This window comes from Palaemon carinicauda, chromosome 44 (assembly GCF_036898095.1).
Source record: "Palaemon carinicauda isolate YSFRI2023 chromosome 44, ASM3689809v2, whole genome shotgun sequence".
NCBI lineage: Eukaryota > Metazoa > Arthropoda > Malacostraca > Decapoda > Palaemonidae > Palaemon > Palaemon carinicauda.
The window spans coordinates 7,859,049-7,885,160 of NC_090768.1; the positions used below are offsets into that span (position 1 = coordinate 7,859,049).

A 26,112-nucleotide genomic window follows, 5' to 3' on the forward strand; every position below is an offset into this window, starting at 1 on the left:
TATAGTTGGCACTGATCTTAAAATAAGTTTCATACTGCAACAACCTCACAGACTATCTATACGATATTTCCAGTATAATGCTTTTGACTAGTTGGAAACTTCCATATACAGTACAGTACAGTACATTGATTTACAATATTAAGATGGTGCAATAGATTTCCATCTTTTGACCTAAAACTATTCATGTCAACATAGGTTTACAACGCCCTAATATAATACATTTCCTATGATCCAGAGATTAGCAGGAATTAATTTCAGTATAAGAGGACAAATTTGAGAGTAATTTATAGTTTTCCTAACAATACAAACCTGGTGCTATTTATATTACTTTCGGCATAGCTGAAAAACGAGCCAAAATATTTTAGCAAGGGATAACCACCCCAACTTCTAGTTAGCGGGAGGGGGGTTAGCCGGCTACCCCGCTCACTCATACACCTGGGCTGGGCACCTACTTAGCTTGCAGGCAGGACTTTCTAGGAGGTCAATGCTGGCATACTAATTTGTATAAATATCTTCAGGTTTGTAGAGTTAAGAAAAATACAAATTACTTCCAAATTTGTTATTTGTTTGGTCCCTCTATACAAACCCTTCACTATTTATAGGGGATAACTCACCTCTTAGAAGGGAGAAAGTCTGTGCTAACTGGCTCTTGGCATTTGACCCAAGGATCTTTACCCTACGATATAGATTGTAGGCAGTAAAAACTTTGTACCTCGCTAAAATTGTTGTGTGTTATTCTACTCATTCACCCCAAAATAACCAGGGGTAAACTCAGCCCTCAACCCTCTGCTACTTGTCCATCAAAAAGCTTGAGGTGTTTAGACCACTTGTTGTTTAGCCACTTCAGGACCAATGGAAAACGTATCCATGTTCCTATGGGTTACGTCTTGTAGGTAGTGGGCGGTGATGGTCATCTGACACTTCCACACACACGCTTGCAGTACCTGCGCCACAGAGTAGTTTTTCTTGAACGCCAGGGACATTACAATGCCCCCAATGTCATGAGCTCTGTCATCGTTGTGGAGGAGGGTTAGGATTAAGTGCAAGATCAATGACCTTGTGAATCCAGGTGAAATGGTATTCTTCGTGAACCTCCTCTTAACCTTCTCTGTGCTGACAAAGACAGCCGACACACAGGGGGCGAGCTGCTGCTGTCCTTTTTAAGTTGGAATAGAGGCATCGAGGGAAGTTATACCCCTTCCACGACACTAACCACAGAAAACTGACCACTTAGCCTCGTAGACTGATGCTGAAGAGCATCTGAGGTGTCCAGACGTCCTTTCTGCAACTAGTTGCGAAAAGCCTCTCAGTGAGATGCTGGACAGTCTCATGGCATAAAGCCAAAGCAAAGCTACGGCTTTGTGGAAGATGTTGGCATGTGGTTGTTTGAGTAGATCATGTCGTGGATGAAGTTCCCTCGGAAGCTCTGTCAGGAGCTGTAGAAGGTCCAGGAACCACTCTGCGTGATGCCATAGCAGAGCTATTAGTCATTAATAACTTCTTGCTTATCCTGACTTGGTTGAGGACTTCTCTCGTCAGACAGAACAGGGGAAATGTATACACATCTATATTGTCCCACCGTTGTTGGAATGCATCTTGCCATAGAGCCTAGGGGTCCAGAACTGGGGAGCATTATAGGGGGAGCTTAAAATTCAGGGTTGTCACAAACAGATCTACAGTTGGGAACCACACAACGTCAGGACTTTGCTGGTTCCTAGATGATCCAAAGACTACTCGGAGCCCACTATCTGAGTCACTCTGCTCAGACTGTCTGCAAGCGAATTAATCCTGCCTGGAAGAAAGTGAGCAAATAGACACTGAGATGTCTTCTGCCCATCTGAGTATCTCTACTACTATATGGCAGAGGGGCTGCGAGAAGTTACAGAATTGTTTATTTAGATAGGTTACTACCGTGGTGTTGCTGCTCATCAAGAACTGGTGGAACTGTTGGAGGGCAAGGAAGGCTGCCCTCATCTCTAAGAGGTTTATATGCTGGTAACTTTCTGATTCAGAGATGGCGTAGTGCAGCATGTGGGCCCCACACCCTTCTTTTGATACATCTGAAGAGCATCAATTCCGGGGGAGGGACGAGAAGGTCGACCCCTTTGTGGAGATTTTTCGTCTGCCAGTTACCATCTGAGGTCCGTCCGTACCTCTGATCCTAGACGAACTAGGGTATCCGGGGAATCGGAGTCCTGATTCCACAGGGACTTAAGGTGCCACTGGAAGAATTTCATCCTTAGGAGCCCATTTGGTACTAGAGGGGCCAGAGATGATAGGTGGCTTAAGAGACACAGCCAACTCTGGGCTGGAAGCTCTTCTCATCTGAGGAAGAGCACTGCTACCTTCCTCAGCCTCTGAATTCATCAGTCTGATGGAAATGCTTTGTGCCATTTGGTGTCTATTATCATGCCTAAATATACCAGCCTTTGAAAGGGGAGCAGTTGTGATTTTTTGAGGTTTACCATGATTCCCAGAACTTGGCAAAGCCCAAAAAGTCTGTCTGGTTGTGAAAAAGGGTTGCCACCGAGTTTGCAAGTATCAACCAGTCATACAGATATTTTAAGAGACATGCCGATTCTGTGAGCCCAAGACGACACTAGGGCGAACACTCTCGTAAAGACCTGGGGTGCCGTGAAACGACCGATACACAGCACCTTGAACTGGTATGGTTTCTGGTTGAACATGATTCTTAGATACTTCCTTGAAAACGTATGGACTAGGATCTGGAAGTATGCGTCCTTGAGATCCAATGTACACATGAAGTCCTGCGGTCTCATTTCTTGTCTGACCGTGTCAGCTGTCTCCATCTTGAAAGTGGTTTGATTGACAAACCTGTTCAAGACCGAGAGATCAAAAACTGGTCTCCAGCCTCCAGATGCCGTTTTCACAAGAAAAAGTCGCTTAAAAAAGCCTGGAGACCCATCGAGGACCTCTTGGAAAGCACCCTTCTCCAACATGGTCTGGACTTCGGCACTTAGGGCCAGCTCCTTTGCAGATCTCTTCGCATAGGAGCTCGTGGGGACTGGATCCCGAGTCAGTGGAGAGAGAGAGAGATTGAATGAACGGAATACTATACGCTGAATGAATCACCTCGACGGTCCGATGCAAGGGTAATTGAGGAGAAGGCAAGTGGCAAGGGACACCTTGTGGCCGTTGGCGCTTAGCTGGAGAGCACCTAGGAGGTGGAGAATGCCGCTCCCGCGGCTGACAAGACTGGTGGTCGTCTTGACTCTCAAAACAGATCTCTCTGTAAAGAGAAGTGATCTCTAATCACCAAGAAAGGCGATGTTATCTCATGCAGGGACGAGACCAATGAAACCAGTTTTGCTAGAGTGTAGTCACCAGCTTGGCGAGGCAGTTTGCGCGACGCTGAAAAATCACGCGACACTGCGGGATGGAGAGCACATGTCCACCTACAAGATCCCGAAGGATTATCGTAGCTAGAGCCCAAGGCTCAGCGAGACACGAGCCCAAAGGCTCCAGATCACAAGAGCCCCAAGACCGAAGGCTCCAGATCACGAGAGCCCAAGGGCTCAACATGACGAGGGCCTGAAAGCCCGAAGTCACGAGATCCCAAAGTCTCTGCATCACAAGAGCCCGAAGTCTCGACACAAGAGCCCGAAGGCTCGGCGCAACGAAAACCCAAAGTCTCTAAGGTTATGAAAACCCAGGGGTAGAGCGTAACGTGGGCCTGGAGGCCCGGGATCACAAGAGCCAGAAGGCTCAGCGTTATGAGAGCCTACAGGCTCTGGGTCACAAGAACCCAAAGGTTCTGCATGATGAGGACTAGAAGGTCACAGGTCATGAGAGCCAGAAGGCTAGGGGTTATGAGAGCCCAGAGGCTCAGCGTAACGAGGACCAGGCGGTCCCATGTCACGAGAGCCTGGAGGCTCAGAGTAACAAGAACCCAAAGATCACAGGTCATGAGAGCCCATGAGGTCAGGGTTACAAGGGCTCAGCATGACGAGGGCCCGAAAGCCCAGGGTCACGAGAGCCAGAAGGCTCATCGTAACAAGAGCAAGAGAGCTAAGAGTTATGAAAGCCAGAGAGCTAAGGGTCACGAGAGCCTGGAGGCTCAGCGCGACGAGAGCCTGATGGCCCAGTGTCACGAGAGCCTAAAGGCTCAACGCGACGGGAGCACGAAGGTTCCCTGTCCCAAGAACCTGAAGCTTCAGCAAACCGAGAACCCATAGGTTCAAACAGGCGTCACCTCACCGCAAGATGAGGAGCATGCCCAGGGTGAATAGGGGTCAGAAACTCCTCCACCCGATGAGTCCCCGAAGGGAACGTCTGGCAAGTTCCTCCGGCGAGAAAATCTGCTTGGTCACAAGCTGGTCACTAGGTCACTCTCGTGGACAAGAGAGATGTACTCCCGAAGGAGGATCTTGCCTTGGACTCTGCTTTCCCACTGCCCCCAAGAGGAGAAACATCATCCTCGGCTTCAGCCATAGAGGACCAAAAGTACAACTGACGAGCAACAACACCAAGGTGGTCTGGTGCTGTGCCCACAGGGGAAGGTTCCACCTCCCAGGAAGTCGTAGTACGCTTCCTCTCGGCACCCAACTGAAGGAGTTCAAACAGAACTTCCTTCGAAGGGGGGCCGTCAACACCTAGCAAAGGCCACATCTTCAATAGATCTGAGAAAGAGCAGGCGCTCCCTGGGGGAAGGGAGGACTGAAACGCTAGGAGAAACAGTAACGTCCTTCGAGCCACAAGGTTGACCTGGGGTTAGTAAGGCTGAGCTGCTAATCAGCCTTTCCGGGAGAGGACCGGCGAAGGAGCTGCTTCGGGACGAGATCAAGGGGTCAAAGAAGTAGTCTGCGATTTCTTCGACTTCGAGGAAGACCCTGAAGGAGAAGAATCTCGCTTAGACTTCTTTTTACTGCGCCCAAATCTCTCCCACAGGGAGGCAGACCTCTCCGAACACTCAGGACAGGTGTTGTCCCGATCACACCGTTGGCCCCGGCAAGCCAGACACAGCAGGATAGGGTCTGTCTCTAGGACAGACATGAAGATACCACAGGAGCTGCCTTCGGGACCACACCTGAAAAGAAAAAGCAAAAAAGAATTAATCAAATGGCAAGTCTCAATGGTGGGAAAGAGCGGCCATGTCCACAATCTACTGAGCCAAAAGCAAAGTGGGTGCTCAGCCCAGGTATGTGAGTGAGTGGGGTAGCTGCCTACCCCTGCCCCTACCCCTCCTGCTAACTAGCAGTTGGAGTAGTTGTCCCTTGCTAAAATCTTACGACTCATTTTTCAGCCAAGCCAAAAGTAATATCCCCTATAAATAGCGAAGGGTTTGTATAGAGTGACGGAACAATACAGTAGATTATTAAAGAAAGATTGCAAAAATTTAATACTACACCTTTATACTTTCCATAAGCATAACTATAAATCAAAACAAACATCACTAGGAGTCAGCAATAATTCACTGTAGTACAGCACAATTTTAAATACTCATTGTTTACTCATATTACTACTGATGTATATGAAATAAATTTTGGAAAACTTCTTTAATATAATCATCATGAATCTATTTTATAAGAACTTCAAACAACATAAGCGGAGTAAATATTAATTCAAAACTAATTCATTACAGCACTCCAGACTCTTACAAAATAAAGCTTTAGCTCTGAAAGATTACACAATTATCTTCATACCCACCTGCTATAGTAACAAAATACTGTACTATCATTACTTATTTCTAGCATTTTAGCTTCTACCTCATTAACTAAAGTAGGACAAGGAAAATTACTAAAAATCATTAAATATTAAATATAATCAGACCTTGCAAGTAGTTATAAGAATGTTTACATAAAGTTCTATTAATGACATGTATATAACTTGGAATAGTACTCCATGAATCATGATCAACTTTACTATAACGGGGCATGATTATTGAAAAGATAATTACCAGACTAAACCTTTCATATTTATTTCTTGACAGGAGGTTTTGTATATATTTTGATCTGCAACCTTTTGTAGCAAGTGCATACAGTCCTTTACTTTCAAGTATGTTTACCATAACACTAACAAGAGTTTATGGCTCACTTTGACAGAGGCATCTACTATGACTCCTTATTGGATTGGTAAGTTATACTATTTTTTTCACTGGTGAACACAGCCTTGCTGTTATTGTCAGATGCAGATGAGAGGTTGCTAGGGCTTGTAGGTCTACCATCTGACCCTCCCCATGCCTTGCTTATGCTGGATGATGAATCGTACCAAAATGATATTTTCCTTATAAAATAAATTTTTGAATATACTTACCCGGTGAATATATAAATAGCTGACGTCTCCGACGGCCCGACAGATTCCAAAAAACTCGCGAGCGATCGCCATGAAGGTTGCGGGTGTGCCCACCAGCGCCGATTATCGGCCAGATACCGCATATACTTCTCAACCACTCCAGTTCTTCTCAGTCCGCTGGGTCTCTATCGGGGAGGAAGGGAGGGCCTTTAATATTATATATTCACCGGGTAAGTATATTCAAAAATTTATTTTATAAGGAAAATATCATTTTTAAATATTAAACTTAGCCGGTGAATATATAAATAGCTGATTCACACCCATGGTGGTGGGTAGAGACCAGTATTAATACAATAAAGGCGTATATGCTCAAAAGTTTTTTGACAAAAATTTCATAAAAAACCAACTTAAGTATAGGTACCTGGTAAGGAAGCTGACTCTGATGATTACTCTGCCTCATTAATCCGCTTTCCTCACGAAGCCCAGCCATCCTCTCAGGATGCTGAAAGACTCCCAGGAGCTGTTATATCCAGGGCGAACACCCATATAACAGGACCTCATCAATACCCTTAATCTGGGCGCTCTCAAGAAACAACATTTGACCACCCGCCAAATCAAAAAGATTGCGAAAGACTTCCTAGTCTTCCGTACAACCCAAGACAAGATTAAAAAACATTTCAAGAGAAGATTAAAAGGATATTGGGATTAAGGGAATGTAGTGGTAGAACCCTCACCCACTACTGCACTCGCTGCAACGAATGGGCCCAGGGTGTAGCAGTCCTCATAAAGAGTCTGGACGTCTTTTAAGTAAAACGAAGCGAACACTGACTTGCTCCTCCAAAAGGTCGCGTCCATAATACTTCGAAGAGATCTGTTTTGCTTAAAAGCCACCGAAGTCGCTATTGCTCTCACTTCGTGAGTCTTGACCTTAAGCAAACAACGATCTTTCTCATTTAAATGAGAATGTGCCTCCCGGATTAAAAATCTAATAAAGTACGATAACGCATTTTTAGACATGGGCAATGAGGGCTTCTTAACGGAGCACCATAAGGCCTCAGAACCACCTTGTATTGGTTTAGTTCGAGCTAAGTAAAACTTAAGAGCTCTAACGGGGCACAGCACTCTTTCAACTTCATTACCTACGATTTCTGACAGACTAGGTATCTCAAAAGATTTAGGCCAAGGACGAGACGGCAGTTCATTCTTGACCAAAAAACCAAGTTGAAGAGAACATATAGCTTTATTCGCAGAGAAGCCGATGTTCTTACTAAAAGCATGGATCTCACTGACCCTTTTAGCCGAAGCCAAGCTCACCAAAAAAAGTGTCTTGAGGGTAAGATCCTTCAGGGAGGCTGAATGTAATGGCTCAAACCTGTCTGACATTAGGAACTGTAGGACCACGTCTAAGTTCCAAGCAGGAGTTGACATACGACGCTCCTTAGAGGTCTCGAAAGACTTAAGGAGGTCTTGGAGATCTTTGTTATTTGACAAATCCAAGCCTCTATGTCTGAAAACAGACGCCAACATGCTCCTGTAGCCTTTAATGGTGGGAGCAGAGAGGGAGCGAACATTTCTCAGATGCAGGAGAAAGTCCGCAATTTGCGCTACAGAGGTACTGGAAGAGGAAATAGAGGAGGACTTGCACCACTCTCTAAATACCTCCCACTTCGACTGGTAGACCTTGATAGTAGATGATCTCCTAGCCCTCGCGATCGCTCTGGCTGCCTCCTTCGAAAATCCTCGAGCTCTTGAGAGTCTTTCGATAGTCTGAAGGCAGTCAGACGAAGCGCGGGGAGGCTTTGATGAAGTCTCCTTACGTGAGGCTGCCGTAAGAGATCCATCCGTAAGGGCAGACTCCTTGGGACGTCTACCAGCCATAGAAGTACCTCTGTGAACCACTCTCTCGCGGGCCAGAGGGGAGCAACCAACGTCAACCTTGTCCCTTCGTGAGAGGCGAACTTCTGTAACACCTTGTTGAGGATCTTGAACGGCGGAAATGCGTAAGCGTCCAGGTGAGACCAGTCCAACAGAAAGGCATCTATGTGGGCCGCCTCTGGATCTGGGACTGGAGAGCAATAAGTCGGGAGCCTTTTGGTCAGCAAGGTCGCAAAGAGGTCTATGGTGGGCTGACCCCAAGTCATCCAAAGACTCTTGCACACATCCTTGTGGAGGGTCCATTCTGTAGGGATCACCTGACCTCTCCGACTGAGACAGCCCGCCAAGACGTTCAATTTCCCTTGGACGAACCTCGTCAACAGTGAGATGCCTCGATCTTTTGACCAGATGAGGAGGTCCCTTGCGATGACGAACAGAGCGTGGGAGTGAGTGCCTCCTTGCTTGGAGATGTACGCCAAGGCCGTGGTGTTGTCCGCATTCACTTCTACCACCTTGTTTCGAAGTAGACTCTCGAAACTCGTCAGTGCTAAATGAACAGCCAACAGCTCCTTGCAGTTGATGTGAAGGCTCCTCTGATCTGTCGTCCAAAGATCCGAACATTCCAGACTGTCCAGAGTCGCTCCCCAACCCAAATCCGACGCGTCTGAAAATAACACGTGGTTTGGGTTCTTGACTGCCAGGGACAGACCTTCTCGAAGACGTATATTGCCGTCCCACCAGCTCAGGCAAGTCTTGATTGGTTCGGAGATCGGGATCGAGACCGCCTCCAAAGTTTTGTCCTTGTTCCAATGGGAGTCTAAATGGAACTGGAGAGGGCGAAGGTGAAGTCTTCCTAGAGAGATAAACTGTTCCAGGGATGATAGCGTCCCTAGGAGGCTCATCCAACTTCTCACAGAGCAATGGTCTTTCTCTAGCATGAGACGGACTTTGAGCAAGGCTTGCTCTATCCTGGTGGCAGACGGAAAAGCCCGAAAAGCTAGACTCTGTATCTCCATCCCCAAATAGAGAATCGTTTGGGAGGGAGTCAGCTGAGACTTCTCTATGTTCACCAACAGGCCCAACTCCTTTGCAAGATCCAACGTCCATTGAAAGTCCTGCAGACAGCGATGACGGGACGACGCTCTGAGCAGCCAGTCGTACAGGGAGGCTCGAATCCCCGACAAATGTAGAAATTTTGCTACATTTCTCATGAGCCTCGTAAAAACAAGAGGAGCAGGGCTGAGGCCGAAGCACAGTGCTCGGAATTGGTACACCACATTCCTGTATACAAACCTCAGATACGGTTGAGAATCCGGGTGTATAGGAATGTGGAAGTACGCATCCTGCAAGTCGAGAGAGACCATCCAGTCTCCCTCTCTGACTGCTGCTAGAACGGATTTGGTGGTCTCCATCGTAAATTTTGTTTTGACAACAAAAACGTTGAGAGCACTGACATCCAGCACCGGCCTCCAACCTCCTGTATGCTTTGGAACTAGGAAGAGACGGTTGTAAAACCCCGGTGATTGAAGGTCCGAGACTTTCACCACCGCCCCCTTCTCTAGCAACTGAGACACCTGCAGATGTAATGCCTGTCTCTTTGACTCCTCTCGATACCTGGGAGAGAGGTCTATAGGGACTTTTACTAGAGGAGGTCTCCGTACAAAAGGTATTTTGTACCCCTCCTTTAGCAATAAAACAGACTCCCGGTCTGCACCCCTCTTCTCCCAGGCCTGCCAGAAGTTGGTTAATCTGGCCCCTACCGCTGTCTGAGGACGTGGGCAGTCAGACTCTGCCACGGGAGGACTTAGATCCTCTCCTCTTACCTCTCTTACTATCGGCACGAGCGCCTCCCTTACTGGGAGCTCTGCCACGAAAGGGCGGGATAAATCTCGTCGCTGGAGTATCGAACTTAGGTCTAACGACATAAGAGGACGAAGGCGCAGCCTTACGCGCTGACGTGGCCATCAAGTCATGGGTATCCTTTTGTACTAGAGACGCTGCGATATCCTTAATCAACTGCTGTGGGAACAAGGCAGACGACAACGGCGCAAAGAGTAGCTCTGACCTTTGACAGGGGGTTACTCCTGCAGACAGGAACGAACAAAGAGTCTCCCTCTTCTTAAGGACTCCTGCCGTAAACGTAGCAGCGAGTTCATTAGAGCCATCACGGATAGCTTTGTCTATGCAGGACATAATTTGCACAGATACATCACGGTCAGCTGAAGAGATCTTCCTGCTCAAGGCTCCCAGCGACCAATCCAAGAAGTCAAAAACTTCAAAGGCCCTATAAACCCCTTTGAGGAGATGATCAAGGTCTGAAGAGGACCAGCAAACTTTTGAGCGTCTCATGGCCAGACGACGAGGAGAGTCTACGAGGCTTGAGAAGTCTCCCTGGGCAGAGGCAGGTACTCCCAAGCCGAGAACTTCTCCCGTGTCATACCAGACGCTCGCTCGAGAAGCTAGTTTAAAAGGGGGAAAAGCAAAGGCTGTCTTCCCCAAACTCCTCCTGGTCATCAACCAGTCGCCTAGTAAACGCAAAGCTCTCTTAGAAGAGCGAGAGAGCACTAGCTTAGTGAATGACGGCGTCGAAGCAGCTAGGCCCAGCGTGAACTCTGATGGAGGCGAACGAGGAGCAGCAGTCACAATATGGTCAGGAAAAAGATCCTTAAAAATCAGCATGATCTTTTTAAAATCAAGAGAGGGCTGAGCAACTTTAGGCTCCTCTCCATCCGAAAAAGTCCCCAAAGGCATATCAGTTGGAAGGAGATCAACGACTTCCTCATCCGACGGAACTTCGTCCGACAACTGCCGAGTCTCGTGAAACGGAGAGACATGCTGAGGAGGCAACGCTTGACAGGCAATGTCAACAAGCGATGGAGCAGCAGCAACAGCTGAGGAAACGACGTCACGCCGCGGCTGTAAGGACTGAAAGTCTTGTGACTGACAAACAACAACAGCTTGAGTTGATTGTCGTTCGACATCACGTCGAAACTGCATTGACTGCAGGGTCTGAGCAAGCAAAACAACTTCCGACTGCGGCGACAGACGCTCAACGTCACGCCGAGGCAACGGAGTCGGTCGGCGAACGTCAGTGCGGGGCTGCGGTGGCAGCTGCTGAACGTCAGTCCGAGACTGTAGCAAAGGGGGTTCCACGTCACGTGACTGACGTGAATGACGAGGAACACGACTAGCATCGCGTTTCAAAGCACTAGAAACGTTAGCACTAACATCAAACGGACGAGAAAACACTCGTTTAGGCGGCTGAAGGCCAGAGTCACGTTCATCGCACTGGCGAACCGCAAGCAAAGGATCATCGTGAACCTGATCATGCTCATAATCTTCCATAAGGGAGGAAAGCTTAGACTGCATGTCCCGCAGGACAACCCACTTCGGGTCAACGGGAGTCGGAACGAGCCGTGACGTCGGTAACGTCTGCGCTGGCAAAACATTGCCTCTACCGAGACCCTCGGACTCCGTGTTACGCTTTCGCTTAACAGGCGAACAGTCATCCGATGACTGCAAGTGGTCAGAGCTGCCCCAATGGCTACAGCCAGGACGCTGGACCTGTCCTGAAGGGACTGACTTGCGCTTTAAGGGCCTAGATACCTTGCGCCAAGGTTTCTTATGCGACAAGTCGTCGGAGGACGAGGAGAACTTAGTCTCACCCGTCTTATGGTAAGGACGTTCTTGACGAGAAACGTCTGATACCAAAGAGGGAACGTCTGTACGCTGGTTTACACCTCTCGCCCCCTTAAGTCCTACGACATTACTTCTCCCTGGTGCAGGGGAGCATGAAAGAGGTCTCGGACTAGGGTAGCGACAAGCATGAACAGACGAACCCTCGGTCGCAACACTAAACACATTTTGCGCACTTTTCACTTTACCACTTAGATTTTCTGCTTTACCACTTTGACACTTCAACAAGTTAACATCGGACATAAGCTGGTTTCTGTCCGAGGCTAAGGATTCAACCTTTTCGCCTAATGCTTGAAGCGCTAAAAACATATCCCGCATAGAAGGTTCATGAGTGCTAGCAGGGGGTTCAGGAACAACCACTACAGGGGAAGGATTAGGTTCAGGGGCATGGGAAGAGGAAAATTCCAAAGATCTAGATGAGCTTCTCCTCACCCTATCTCTTTCGAGCTTACGAGTATACTTTTCATACTCTAGCCATTCGAATTCCGACAAGACCACGCACTCCTCACACCGATCTCCTAATTGGCAGGATTTACCCCGGCAATTAGAACAAACAGTATGAGGGTCGATAGAGGCCTTGGGAAGACGTTTGTTACAATCTCTCGCACACTTGCGATATACAGGAGAAGGGTCAGCCATTTTGAACAACCAGAGAAAATCCAAATCAAAGCCAAGTTCATCAACAAGAAACACAAGCCAAAAAAGGGTTTCAAGAGTTTTATTGAAGAAACACACCAACACAGCGAAAGCCAATAAAACAACCAAAACAAAGTACTTCACCAATTCGGTAGAAAACTCGAGGTCTAAAGCGAGCGGAACCAATGTTGTCGGCGACACCGACAGAGAAGAACTGGAGTGGTTGAGAAGTATATGCGGTATCTGGCCAATAGTCGGCGCTGGTGGGCACACCCGCAACCTTCATGGCGATCGCTCGCGAGTTTTTTGGAATCTGTCGGGCCGTCGGAAACGTCAGCTATTTATATATTCACCGACTAAGTTTAATATTTAAAATTTCAAAATTGTGACACTGATGCAATAAGCATGCAACTTCCATGTTGATCCAATTCAGACAGTAAAAATCACATATAGACTAAATACGAGAATTTCCACTACCTATCAAAGTATCTTGCAAATAATGGAAATAAAAGGACCATTCAAAAGGTGGAGCCTGACAACACCCATTGAAAATTTTTTCCATGAAATTTGTTTTTCGTTGCAAAAATATTGCTACTCAAACTATCACTCACCTTTTAATTCAAATGAAAATCTAATTGGTTGATCCTAAATTCTCCAGGTAAGATACTGGGACATAAATATCTACATAATCACTCTCTGGCCAATTAGATTGTTTCCTAAAGACTTAAGAACTTAAAACTTCCATGAGTTCTGACTCATCAATGAACTAATTCATTTTCTAGTTATTCCATAATCTAGACACTCTTAATGTCATCCAAAGCTGCTCTCCATCCTTCAGTGGATACATTCATGAACCAAAGACTCTCTAGAAATGGGAATACAGTACTGTATTGTACTAGAGACCCTCCTTCCAACAGGATGGTTGGTCCAACCAGAGAAAGCCATTCTAGCACATATCCATAAATAATATGACCTGCTTAAAGTTGGCATCCATATACAGTAATACACTATCTAAAATTAATTGGATGGCCTGTCGTCACTTTTGCAAAAATTCGTTATTTCAAAAGTGACAACCACGCGAAATGAAAAAAAAAAATTGTAGTAACAACCAATACCTGTATAGTATATAATGTCCATGAATGAGAAAAAAATATATAGAAAAAACTCCTGTGCATAAATTCTAAAATTGAGATCCCAGATACTGTATGTTGTTTGGAAAATATGATATTTTAATTATAAAATAAATTTTTGAATATACTTACCCGGTGAATATATAATAGCTGCAACTCTGTTGCTCGACAGACACATACATAAAAAACTCGCGAGCGATCGCTATGCAGGTTGCGGGTGTGCCCACCAGCGCCAACTGTCGGCCAGATACCACTCTCGGATGTAAACAAAACCTTCAATTTCTTCTCATCCCACTGCGTCTCTATTGGGGAGGAAGGGAGGGTCATTTAATTTATATATTCACCGGGTAAGTATATTCAAAAATTTATTTTATAATTAAAATATCATTTTTAAATATTTAACTTAGCCGGTGAATATATAATAGCTGATTCACACCCAAGGAGGTGGGTAGAGACCAGAGTTAATTATGTTTACAGCGTATAAGCTAAGAGTTTTTTCATTTTGGCAGTTATCAATATAACAAAACCAAAATAAATAGGTACCTGGTGAGGAAGTTGACTTAGACGATTACTCTGCCTTGTAAGTCTGTCTTCCTCACGGAGCCCAGCGATCCTCTTAGGATGCTGACAGACTCCCAGGAGCTGAAGTATCAAGGGCTGCAACCCATACAACAGGACCTCATCAAACCCCTAATCTGGGCGCTCTCAAGAAATTACTTTGACCACCCGCCAAATCAATCAGGATGCGAAAGGCTTCTTAGCCTTCCGAACAACCCATAAAACAATATTAAAAACATTTCAAGAGACAGATTAAAAGGATATTGGAATTAGGGAAGTGTAGTGGTAGAACCCTCACCCACTACTGCACTCGCTGCAACGAATGGACCCAGTGTGTAGCAGTCCTCGTAAAGAGTCTGGACATCTTTTAAGTAAAATGACGCGAACACTGACTTGTTTCTCCAAGAAGTCGCGTCCATAATACTTTGCAGAAATTTATTTTGCTTGAAGGCCACGGAGGTTGCTATATCTCTAACTTCGTGCGTCTTAACCTTAAGCAAACATCGGTCTTTCTCATTCAAGTGAGAATGAGCTTCTCGTATTAAAAAAATCTGATAAAATATGACAAAGCATTCTTTGACATAGGCAATGAAGGTTTCTTAACTGAGCACCATAATGCCTCAGATTTCCCTCGTAATGACTTAGTACGAGCTAAATCGAACTTAAGAGCTCTAACAGGACATAATACTCTTTCCAGTTCGTTGCCTACGATCTCTGATAAGCAAGGAATATCAAAAGATTTAGGCCAAGGACGAGAAGGCAGTTCATTTTTGGCCAGGAAACCAAGTTGAAGTGAACAAGTGGCTTTTTTCTGTAGAAAAGCCGATGTTCTTACTGAAGGCATGAAGTTCACTGACCCTTTTAGCCGAAGCCAAGCACACTAGGAAAGGTGTCTTGAGGGTGAGATCCTTCAGGGAGGCTGAATGTAATGGCTCAAACCTGTCTGACATGAGGAACCTTAGGACCACGTCTAAGTTCCATCCAGGAGTTGCCAAACGACGTTCCTTAGAGGTCTCGAAAGACTTAAGGAGATCTTGGAGATCTTTATTGTTGGAAAGATCTAAGCCTCTATGTCGAAAGACCGAAGCCAAAATGCTCCTGTAGCCCTTAATCGTGGGAGCTGAAAGGGAGCGAACCTTTCTCAGATGTAAAAGAAAATCTGCGATTTGGGCTACAGAGGTACTGGACGAGGACATAGATGCTGACTTGCACCAGTCTCGAAAGACTTCCCACTTCAACTGGTATACTCTAATGGTAGAAGCTCTCCTAGCTCTTGCAATCGCACTGACTGCCTCCTTCGAAAAACCTCTAGCTCTTGAGAGTCTTTCGATAGTGTGAAGGAAGTCAGACGAAGAGCGGGGAGGCTTTGATGGACATTCTTTACGTGGGGCTGACGTAACAGATCTACCCTTAGAGGAAGACTTCTTGGAAAGTCTACCAGCCATTGAAGTACCTCGGTGAACCACTCTCTCGCGGGCCAGAGGGTAGCAACCAACGTCAACCTTGTCCCTCCGTGAGAGGCGAACTTCTGCAGTACCTTGTTGACTATCTTGAATGGTGGGAATGCATATAAGTCCATAAAAGACCAATCCAGTAGAAACGCGTCTATGTAGATTGCTTCTGTATCTAGGACTGGAGAGCAAAAGATTGGTAACCTTTTGGTCAACGAGGAGGCAAAGAGGTCTATGGTTGGTTGACCCCAAGAAGCCCAAAGACTCTTGCCCACGTCCTTGTGGAGGGTCCATTCCGTGGGTATCACCTGACCCCTCCGACTGAGACAGTCTGCCAAGACGTTCAAGTCCCCCTGGATGAATCTCGTCAACAGGGAGATGCCTCGAATTCTAGACCATAAGAGAAGGTCCCTTGCGATCTCGAGCAGCGTGAAGGAGTGTGTGCCTCCTTGCTTGGAGATGTACGCCAAAGTTGTGGTGTTGTCTGAGTTGACCTCTACCACTTAGTTTCGAAGACGCTTCCTAATATCATCAAGGCCAAGTGGACTGCTAATAGCTCCTTGCCGTTGATGTGCATGCTCTTCTGACTTGAGGTCCACAGACCAGCGCATTCCCGACCGTCCAGGGTCGCACCCAACCCAAACCCGACGCGTCTGAGGACAACACGTGGTTTGGGTTCTTGACTGCTAGGGATAGTCCCTCTCTCAGACTGATATTGCTGTCCCACCATTTCAGGCATGCCTTTATTGGTTCGGAGACTGGGAATGATACCGTCTCTAATGTCTTGTCCTAGTTCCAGTGAGAGGCTAGATGGAACCGGAGAGGCAGAAGGGGTAGTCTCCCTAGTGAGACAAACTGCTCCAGGGATGAGAGAGTCCCTACGAGACTGTTCCAACTCCTGACTGAATAAACGTTTTCTTTTCAGCATTAGTTGGACTTCGAGCAGGGCTTGACTGCGAATCTCCATCCCCAAAAATAGAATAATCTGGGATGGGATCAGTTGGGACTTTTAGGTTGACCACAAGTCCCAACTCCCTGGCCAGACTCAACGTCCAATGTAGATCCTGCAGACAGTGAAGGCTGGACGATGCTCTGAGAAGCCAGTCGTCCAAGTACAGGGAGGCTCGGATCCCCGATAGCTCGAAACTGGTACCCCACATTCCTGTAAACAAACCTCAGAAACAGTTGGGAATCCGGGTGTATAGGAATGTGGAAGTATGCCTCCTGAAGGTCGAGAGAGACCATCCAGTCGCCTTCCATAAATGCTGTCAAGACAGCCTGGAAGACTTGATCGTGAAGTTTGTCTTGACAATGAACACATTGAGCGCACTTGCCTCTTACGTACTCCTGCAGTGAACATGGCTGCCAAATCATGGAGCCATCCCTGAGGGACTTGTTCCTGCAGAGAACGTGGCTGTCAGATCATTGGAGCCATCCCTGAAAGCCTTGTTTATGCATGACATAATTGTACAGCAAAACTTCAAACGCTCGAAAACAGCTGTGAAGTTGACCTGTAAAACCTTGGAGCGTCTCATGGCCAGGCGCCAGGGAGAGTCTATGAGGTTTGAGAAGTCTATCTGGGCAGAGGCAGGAACTCCCAAGCCGAGAACTTCTCTCGTGTCATATCAGACTCTCGCTCTATAAGCCAGTTTAAAAGAAGGGAAAGCAAAGGCTGTATCCCCCAAACTCCTCCTGGTGATAAACCAGTCGCCTAGCAAACGTAAAGCTCTCTAGGAGAGCGAGAGAGCACTAGCTTATAAAAACAACGGCTTCGAAGTAGCTAGGCCTAGTGTAAGCTCTGACGTTTAGGCGAACGAGGAGCAGCAGTTACAAAAAGATCCGGACAAAGATCCTTAAAAAACAGCATGATTTATTTAAAGTCCATAGAGGGCTAAGCAGCTTTAGGCTCCTCTCCGTCTGACAGAGTCCTCAAGGGAATATCAGTAGGAGGGGGAACAGCAACTTCCTCATCTGAAGGAACCTTGTCCGATAATAGCTGAGTCTCAAGCAAGGGAGAGACCTACTGTGGTGGCAATGCTTTACAAGCAGAGTCCACACGCACTGGTGCATTAGTAGCGGACCAGGACGCAACGTCATGTAACTGCTTGACAGTCTGTGAACTGTTAACAACAACAGGTGCGAGAGACCAGGACGCAACGTCATGTAACTGCTTGACAGTCTGTGAACTGTCAACAACAACAGGTGCGTGAGGACGCACAGCGTCCACTCGAGACTGCTTTGACCGCCTAGACTGAGCAGTCAAAACAACTCTAGAATGCGGAGGTTGACGCTCAGCGTCAAAACAAGTCAACTCCGATTGTTAGCGAACGTCCTGAACGTCAACAGGAGCATCAGCAAGTGGCCTAACGTCCAAATGTGGCTGAAAATCCACACGAGACCGCATCGAGTGTGGTTCTAAACAACCTGACTGACGTGACTTAGCTACGCCAACGTCAACAGGACGCACAAAGGAACGTTAGGGTGGCTGAAAGCCAGGATCTCGATGAGATAAACGGCTAGGCTCAACGGACTTATCGGCAGAATAGTCTTCCATAAGGGAGGCAAGCTTATTCTGCATGTCTTGCCGTACAACCCATTTAGGATCAACGGAAATGGTTGCGGTAAGAGACGAGGGTAACGTCTGTGACAGCAAAACCTTGCCAACAAAAAGACTCTCGGAGTCTGTGTTACGCTTTTGTTAGGCGGCGAGCAGTCTTCCGATGACTGCATAGGGTCAGAGCTGTCCTAATGGCTACAACCAGGACGCTGGACCTGTCCTGAAAGGACTGACTTTCGCTTAAGGGCCTCGAAACCTTGTTTCAGGTTTCTTATGCGAAAAGCCTTCGGATGACGAGGAGAAAATCGTCTCTCTCGCCTTATGGTAGGGGTGATCTTGGTAAGATACACCCGATACCATAGAGGGAACGTCTGTTCGCTGATCAAGGCCTCTCGAACCCATAAGTCGTACGACATTACTTCTCCCCTGGGCTTGGGAGCTTGCAAGAGGTCCCGGACTAGGCGAACGACAGGCACGAACAGACGAACCCTCGGTCGCAACACTGATAACACTTTGCGCAATATCACTTTATCACTACGATTTTCTGTTTTGCACTTATTTCACTGAAATCGAAACTTTTACTGATTTCTACCTGAAGCACGCAATTCTACCCTCATCAAAAGGTAGTAATTGCGAAATCAGTCGTATAATGCAAGCACATTAATACCAGCTAAAAACAGTAAACATATTTTAAGATAAAAAATTCAGTGGCTGGGGAAGAGACTAAACACTAATTCATTCAAAACTACGTTTTCAATCTCTCACCGTACATTGCCTGGGGACGAGAATAAAAAACTAAAAACGTTTATTCTTTCTCCCCGTACAGAGACTAGGGACGAGAGTAACTCGAGAACAACGTTACCCGCTTGAACGGAACGTTTTCTCTCCTCTCTCTCCCTCCGTCTCTATCTTTCTCTCTCTTTCTCTCTTGATTTCGCACCTAAGAGAAGAGCCCACTTACGTTTCGTCAAAAAAACATGTTATTTGACCAAAGGAAAAAACTGAAAGGTTTTTCAATTAAAAAGTTCCTTTAAAATAGAATTTAAAACATTTAAGCTTTGAAAGAAGAATGAACAAAACGTCAGAATCGATTTACTCTTTCTGCAAAGTGAAACCGTGATACTCTCTCTCTCTATCGTAACGATAGAGCGCAAACTGCGTAGCATAAATAAACTAAACGTTAGTTCATCTTTGAAACAGTACGAAGACTATTCAAAGAAAATCTTTCATAAAATATCTATTAAAAAATATTCATTTAAAAAGTTTTAAATCATTAGCTCTTTAAAAGCTATTTACGATTGAAAGGGCTCAACGTTGTTTAACTTCGGTTTCCAAGTTAGGACCGCCTACTCTCAGGAAAGGTCGCAAATAAACAAATCATTAAAATTTATTTTTATGATTATTATAAATGGAAAGTTAATCGAAGAGGCCTAATAAAGGCGGTGAGATATAAAATATATAGAGGAAAATCTATAATTAATTTATAACGTGATAAGATAATTGCTAAAAGCCTAAACACACTTCCGTCTAAGGGAAGGGTCGGCCATTTAAAAGACAAAGAAAGTCCATACTCTCTTTGTCATCAAAAATTAAATCTATCCAAAAACGAGTTCAAGGATTTATTTGAAGAAAAACACCTGTACTGCGAAAGCTCAAACCAAATTAAAGTACTTCACCAAATATGATGGGAAAAACTCCAGGTTCAACAGCGAGTAAAAGTACGTCTTGTCGACACGTCGACAGAGAAGAAATTGAAGGTTTTGTTTACATCCGAGAGTGGTATCTGGCCGACAGTTGGCGCTGGTGGGCACACCCGCAACCTGCATAGCGATCGCTCGCGAGTTTTTTATGTATGTGTCTGTCGAGCAACAGAGTTGCAGCTATTATATATTCACCGGCTAAGTTAAATATTTAAAAACAGGTATTACATTAGTCAGCTTATTTTCACAATAAAATCAAAGTCGCATCATAATACTGTACATTTAGATGATAGAAATTATAGTACAGTACAGAAGAAAAAGTCATGATACCAACCTGAAAATTAATTAAGAAGAAACATTAAGTACCAGAAGAATGTAGTAGATTACACTCTATTATAAATATTTCCAAAATATATGGGTAGAACATAGTATTCCCTGTGGACCAACAATAATCTTTACTATTTTACTACTTTTAACAGCTATTCAACAATTGTCTTCCTCACTCGTAATAATCAATCAAGGCTTCCTAGTAATATTCTGTTCTCTAAAGTAAAAAAAAAAAAAAAAAAAAAATTGATAATAAAAGGCACAAGTTTGAAACATGGTCGATAAAACATATATCAGAAAAATATTAATGTCACTAGCTTGACAAAATAATCTAGTACAGTACTGTAAATTTATGGGCTGTTGGCTGCAGGAAAGGCCTAACAGCTAGTTTATAAAATGTACGAAAAAAAACCTTTCATAAAATATGAGGGTAAAGGGTTACAAAATTCCTGATCAGTTATAAAAAAAAACCCACAAAATTAACATACAGTATACCTTCAATAACTCAGTGAAAAAGCAGAGCCATTCTTAATAAAAAAAGAAATGGATTAATAAAAAAAAAATCATGGCACCCATAGAAATACCTGCTTCAAAATAGGAACCTCATTACCAGTGAAATGCAATGCTCTTAATTGTCTACCACAACCAGTACACTTTAAGTAGTAACTCCCACTTCCAGTGGTCCCTTTAGTCTATGACAACTTCAGAGAGATTTCATTTTACCCAGTGCCAAAAGAAAGCAAGATATCTTTTACTAAAACTGATGGTCTTGTAACATGAAACTGCTGTACTGGATTCAGATATGAATTTATTAAATGTTTACCTGCAATACTTCACACAACAATAACTGTTCTAATTTTCTAAGTGTGTGTTGATATACGTATGGAATGCAAAAAATATCTTTAACTAAACTACAAGGAATAAAGTTTAAGATTACTGTGTAACTAGCATGCACAGAATTATAACTAGCTACCCATTCTGTGGTTGTAGTATCTGAGAGAGAGAGAGAGAGAGAGAGAGAGAGAGAGAGAGAGAGAGAGAGAGAGAGAGAGAGAGAGAGAGAGAGAGAGAGAGAGAGAGAATGTACATACATACACATGTAAAATTTGGGTTACATACATGGTCCCTATAACAGCTATAAAATAAATTGGGCCATTCCTCATATTTAAACATAAAACTACGGGACTGTCAACAAGTGGTGTCCATACCTCTATACTGAATCATAATAAAATTGTGTAAATAAGATATCTAGATAAAACACTATTACACTCAATTCAGTGCTAACAAAGTTACCAGAAAATACAATGTAATATGATATTTTCATTATAAAATAAATTTTTGAATATACTTACCCGGTGAATATATAAATAGCTGACGTCTCCGACGGTCGACAGATTCCAAAAACTCGCGAGCGATCGCCATGAAGGCTGCCGGGTGTGCCCACCAGCGCCGACTATCGGCCAGATACCGCATATACTTCTCAACCAAACCAGTTCTTCTCAGTCCGTAGGGTCTCTATCGGGGAGGAAGGGAGGGCCTTTAATATTATATATTCACCGGGTAAGTATATTCAAAAATTTATTTTATAAGGAAAATATCATTTTTAAATATTAAACTTAGCCGGTGAATATATAAATAGCTGATTCACACCCATGGTGGTGGGTAGAGACCAGTATCAAAACAATAAAGGCGTATATGCTCAAGAGTTTTTGACAACTATTCAAAAAAACAAACTTAAGTATAGGTACCTGGTAAGGAAGCTGACTCTGATGATTACTCTGCCTCATTAGTCCGCTATCCTCACGAAGCCCAGCGATCCTCTTAGGATGCTGAAAGACTCCCAGGAGCTGCTATATCCAGGGTGAACACCCCTATAACAGGACCTCATCAATACCCTTAATCTGGGCGCTCTCAAGAAACAATATTTTGACCACCTGCCAAATCAAAAAGATTGCAAAAGACTTCTTAGTCTCCCGTACAACCCAAAACAAGATTAAAAATTTCAAGAGTAGATTAAAAGGATATTGGGATTAAGGGAATGTAGTGGTAGAGCCTTCACCCACTACTGCACTCGTTGCTACGAATGGTCCCAGTGTGTAGCAGTCCTCATAAAGAGTCTGGACATCTTTCAAGTAATATGAAGCGAATACCAACTTGCTTCTCCAAAAGGTCGCGTCCATAATACTTTTAATGGATCTATTTTGCTTAAACGCTACTGAAGTTGCTATCGCTCTAACTTCATGAGCCTTGACTTTAAGTAAATTACGATCCTTCTCACTTAAATGAGAGTGTACCTCCCGAATTAAAAGTCTAATAAAATAAGACAACGCATTCTTAGACATGGGCAAAGAGGGCTTTCTAACGGAGCACCATAAAGCCTCTGAACAACCTCGTAGCGGTTTAGTTCTGGATAAATAAAAATTTAAGAGCTCTAACGGGGCACAGCACTCTTTCAACTTCATTCCCCATAATCTCAGAAAGACTGGGGATTTCAAATGATTTAGGCCAAGGACGAGACGGAAGTTCATTCTTGGCCAAACAACCAAGTTGAAGAGCACATACTGCTTTATTAGTGGAGAAGCCGATGTTCTTGCTAAAAGCATGTATCTCACTAACCCTTTTAGCCGAAGCCAAGCTCACCAAAAAAAGTGTCTTGAGGGTAAGATCCTTCAGGGAGGCTGAATTTAATGGTTCAAACCTGTCTGACATAAGGAACTGTAGGACCACGTCCAAGTTCCAAGCAGGAGTCGAAATATGACGCTCCTTGGAAGTCTCGAAAGACTTAAGCAGGTCTTGGAGATCTTTGTTATTAGAAAGATCCAAACCCCTATGCCTGAAAACAGAAGCTAACATGCTTCTGTAGCCTTTAATGGTGGATGCAGAGAGGGAGCGACCGTTTCTCAGATAAAGCAGAAAATCCGCAATCTGTGCTACAGAGGCACTGGAAGAGGAAATAGAGGAGGACTTGCACCAGTCTCTAAATACCTCCCATTTCGACTGATAGACCCTGATGGTAGAGGATCTTCTAGCCCTCGCGATCGCTCTAGCTGCCTCCTTCGAAAACCCTCGAGCTCAAGAGAGTCTTTCGATAGTCTGAAGGCAGTTAGACGAAGCGCGGGGAGGCTTTGATGAAATCTCTTTACGTGAGGCTGTCGCAAGAGATCCATCCGCAACGGCAGACTTCTTGGAACGTCTACCAGCCATAGAAGTACCTCTGTGAACCACTCTCTCGCGGGCCAGAGGGGAGCAACCAACGTCAACCTGGTCCCTTCGTGAGAGGTGAACTTCTGCAGCACCTTGTTTAGGATCTTGAAAGGTGGAAAGGCATAAACGTCCAGGTGAGACCAGTCCAGCAGGAAAGCGTCTATGTGGGCTGCCTCTGGATCTGGAACTGGAAAGCAGTAAGTCGAGAGCCTCTTTGTCAGTGAAGTCGCAAAAAGATCTATGGTGGGTTGATCCCATGTCATCCATAGCTTCTCGCACACAGTCTTGTGCAACGTCCACTCCATGGAGATGACTTGTCCTCTTCTGCTGAGGCAGTCCGCCAAGACATTCATTTCTCCTTGCACAAATCTCGTCAAAAGAGAGATGTTACTTGCCTTAAATGTCTCGTCAAAAGAGAGATGTTACTTGCCTTAAATGGAGTTCCTTCTGATCCGTGGACCAAAGACCCGAGCATTCCAGACTGCCCAGTGGAGCTCCCTAACCCAAATCCGATGCATCTGAATACAACACATGGTTTGGGTTCTTGATCGCAAGAGAAAGACCTTCTCGAAGTCTGATGTTGCTGTCCCACCAAGTCAGACATGTCTAGACTGAGTTGGAGATTGGGAAAGAGATACTCTCTAAGCCCTTCTCCTTGTTCCAATGGTTTAGGTGAAATTGGAGAGGGCAAAGGTAGAGTCTCCCCAGAGAGATAAACTACTCCAGCGATGAAAGAGTTCCCACGAGGCTCGTTCAAACTCTTACAGAGCAACTGTTTTTCTCTTGCAAGTGACGGACTTTTAACAGAGCTTGTTCCATTCTTGTGGGAGACGAAAAGGCCCGAAAAATTCGACACTGTATCTCCATTCCCAAATAAAGAATAGTCTGGGATGGAGTACCGTAAGTTACGACTTCTCTACGTTCACTATGAGACCTAGCTCCTTGGTTAGGTCTAATGTCCATTAGATGCTCTCCAGACAGCAATTTAATGACGACGCCCTGATTAGCCAGTCGTCAAAATAAAGGGAGGCTCTGAATCCTCAAAAAATGTAGAAAGCTTGCTACATTTTGCAAGAGCCTTGTAAAAACAAGAGGAGCAGGAATGAGGCCGAAGCACAGTGCTCGAAATTGGTACACTACTTTCCCGTCCACAAACCTCAGATGTTGTTGAAAGTTTGGATGAATCGGGATGCAGAAGTATGCATCCTGAAGGTCGAGAGAGACCATCCAGTCGCCTTCCCTTACTGCTGCCAAGACAGATTTGGTAGTCTTCATCGTTAACTTTGTCTTGACAATGAACACATTGAGCGCACTTACATCTTAAGTACTCCTGCAGTGAACGTGGCTGCCAGATCATTGGAGCCATCCCTGATAGCCTTGTTCATGCATGACATAATTGTACAGCAATACATTGACAACTGGAGAGACCTTCTTACTTAAGGCTCCCAGGGACCAATCCAACAAATAAATACTTCAAACGCTCGAAAAAACTCCTAACAGGAGATGGTCTAGCTCTGAAGCAGACCATAAAATCTTGGAGCGTCTCATGGGTAGACGACGAGGAGAGTCCACTAGGCTTAAGAAGTCTCCCTGGGCAGAGGCAGGTACTCCCCAACCGAGAACTTCTCCTGTGTCACACCAGACGCTCGAGCGAGAAGCTAATTAAGAAGGAGGAAAAGCAAAAGCAGGCTTTCCTAAACTTCTCCTGGATTCCAACCAGTCTCCCAGTAAGAGCATGGCTCTCTTGGAAGAAACAAGAGAAAACTGACTTCGTAAATGAAGGAGTCGAAGAAAGTCATGCCAAGAGTAAACTCAGACGGCGGAGCAGCTGCTACAAAACGAGTAGGACAAAATTTCACTAAAGAAATTCATAGTTATAAAACAAGGGATTGTTGGACCACCCTAGGATACTCCTCTTCTGAATGACTCCCCAAAGGTACATTAGTTGAAAGGGGGTCATCAACTTCTTCAGAAGGCACATCATCTGATAAATCTAAAGTCTTGACGTGAAGGAAAAGCCTGACAGGCTACATCAACTTGTATATGAACAGAAGTTAAAGTTGGAGGGTCGATGTCACGTTGTGATTGCAGAGAATGTTATTCTACTACACGTCGTGACAGAAGTAACTGACGTTCAAATGTCCCGTAGTAACAGCGGTGACTGCTGTTCGATGCTATATCGTGACTACGATGACTGACCCTCGACGTCACGTCATGTCTACGGTGTCTACCGCTCAACGTCACGTCGTGTCTGCGGTTTCTGCAGCTCAACGTCACGCTGTGACTGCGGTGGCTGACGTTCAAAGCGATCAAAGTTACATCGAGATTTATGCTCCGCATCTCGTTTAACAGCAAAGCTGTTACTAGGGATAACGTCAGCGTGGCATAACAAAGCTCGTTTAGAAGGTTGAAGACCTGAATCACGTATCCCAGAACCGTGACGTACAAAAAGCAAAGGATCCTTTCGCACAGGAACAGGATCGTAAGATTCTATTAAAGAAGAAAGCTTTAACAGCATATCTTGCAAAACACTTAACTTCGGATCAACCTGTGACTGCGGTGGCTGACGTTCAAACGTCACGTAGTAACAGCGGTGACTGCTGATCGATGCTATATCGTGACTACGGTGACTGACACTCGCCGTCACGTTGTGTCTACGGTGTCTACCGCTCAACGTCACGTCGAGTCTGTGGCAGAAACGTCTGTACATGAACGTCATCGCTATG

General features: G+C 45.1%; 2 protein-coding genes across 6 annotated transcripts in view; both read right to left on the reverse strand.

The window, feature by feature from the left end:
• The window catches only part of LOC137634209 (chemotaxis regulatory protein ChePep-like), a 35,929-nt gene extending 31,300 nt beyond the window's left edge, over positions 1–4,629 (reverse strand). Inside the window, exon 1 of the mRNA XM_068366479.1 lies at positions 4,393–4,629. Coding sequence (XP_068222580.1) covers positions 4,393–4,629 — 237 coding nt within the window. The remainder of the gene's footprint in view (positions 1–4,392) is intronic.
• The window catches only part of LOC137634471 (intraflagellar transport protein 74 homolog), a 180,458-nt gene that overhangs the window by 121,677 nt on the left and 32,669 nt on the right, over positions 1–26,112 (reverse strand). The window lies entirely within an intron of this gene.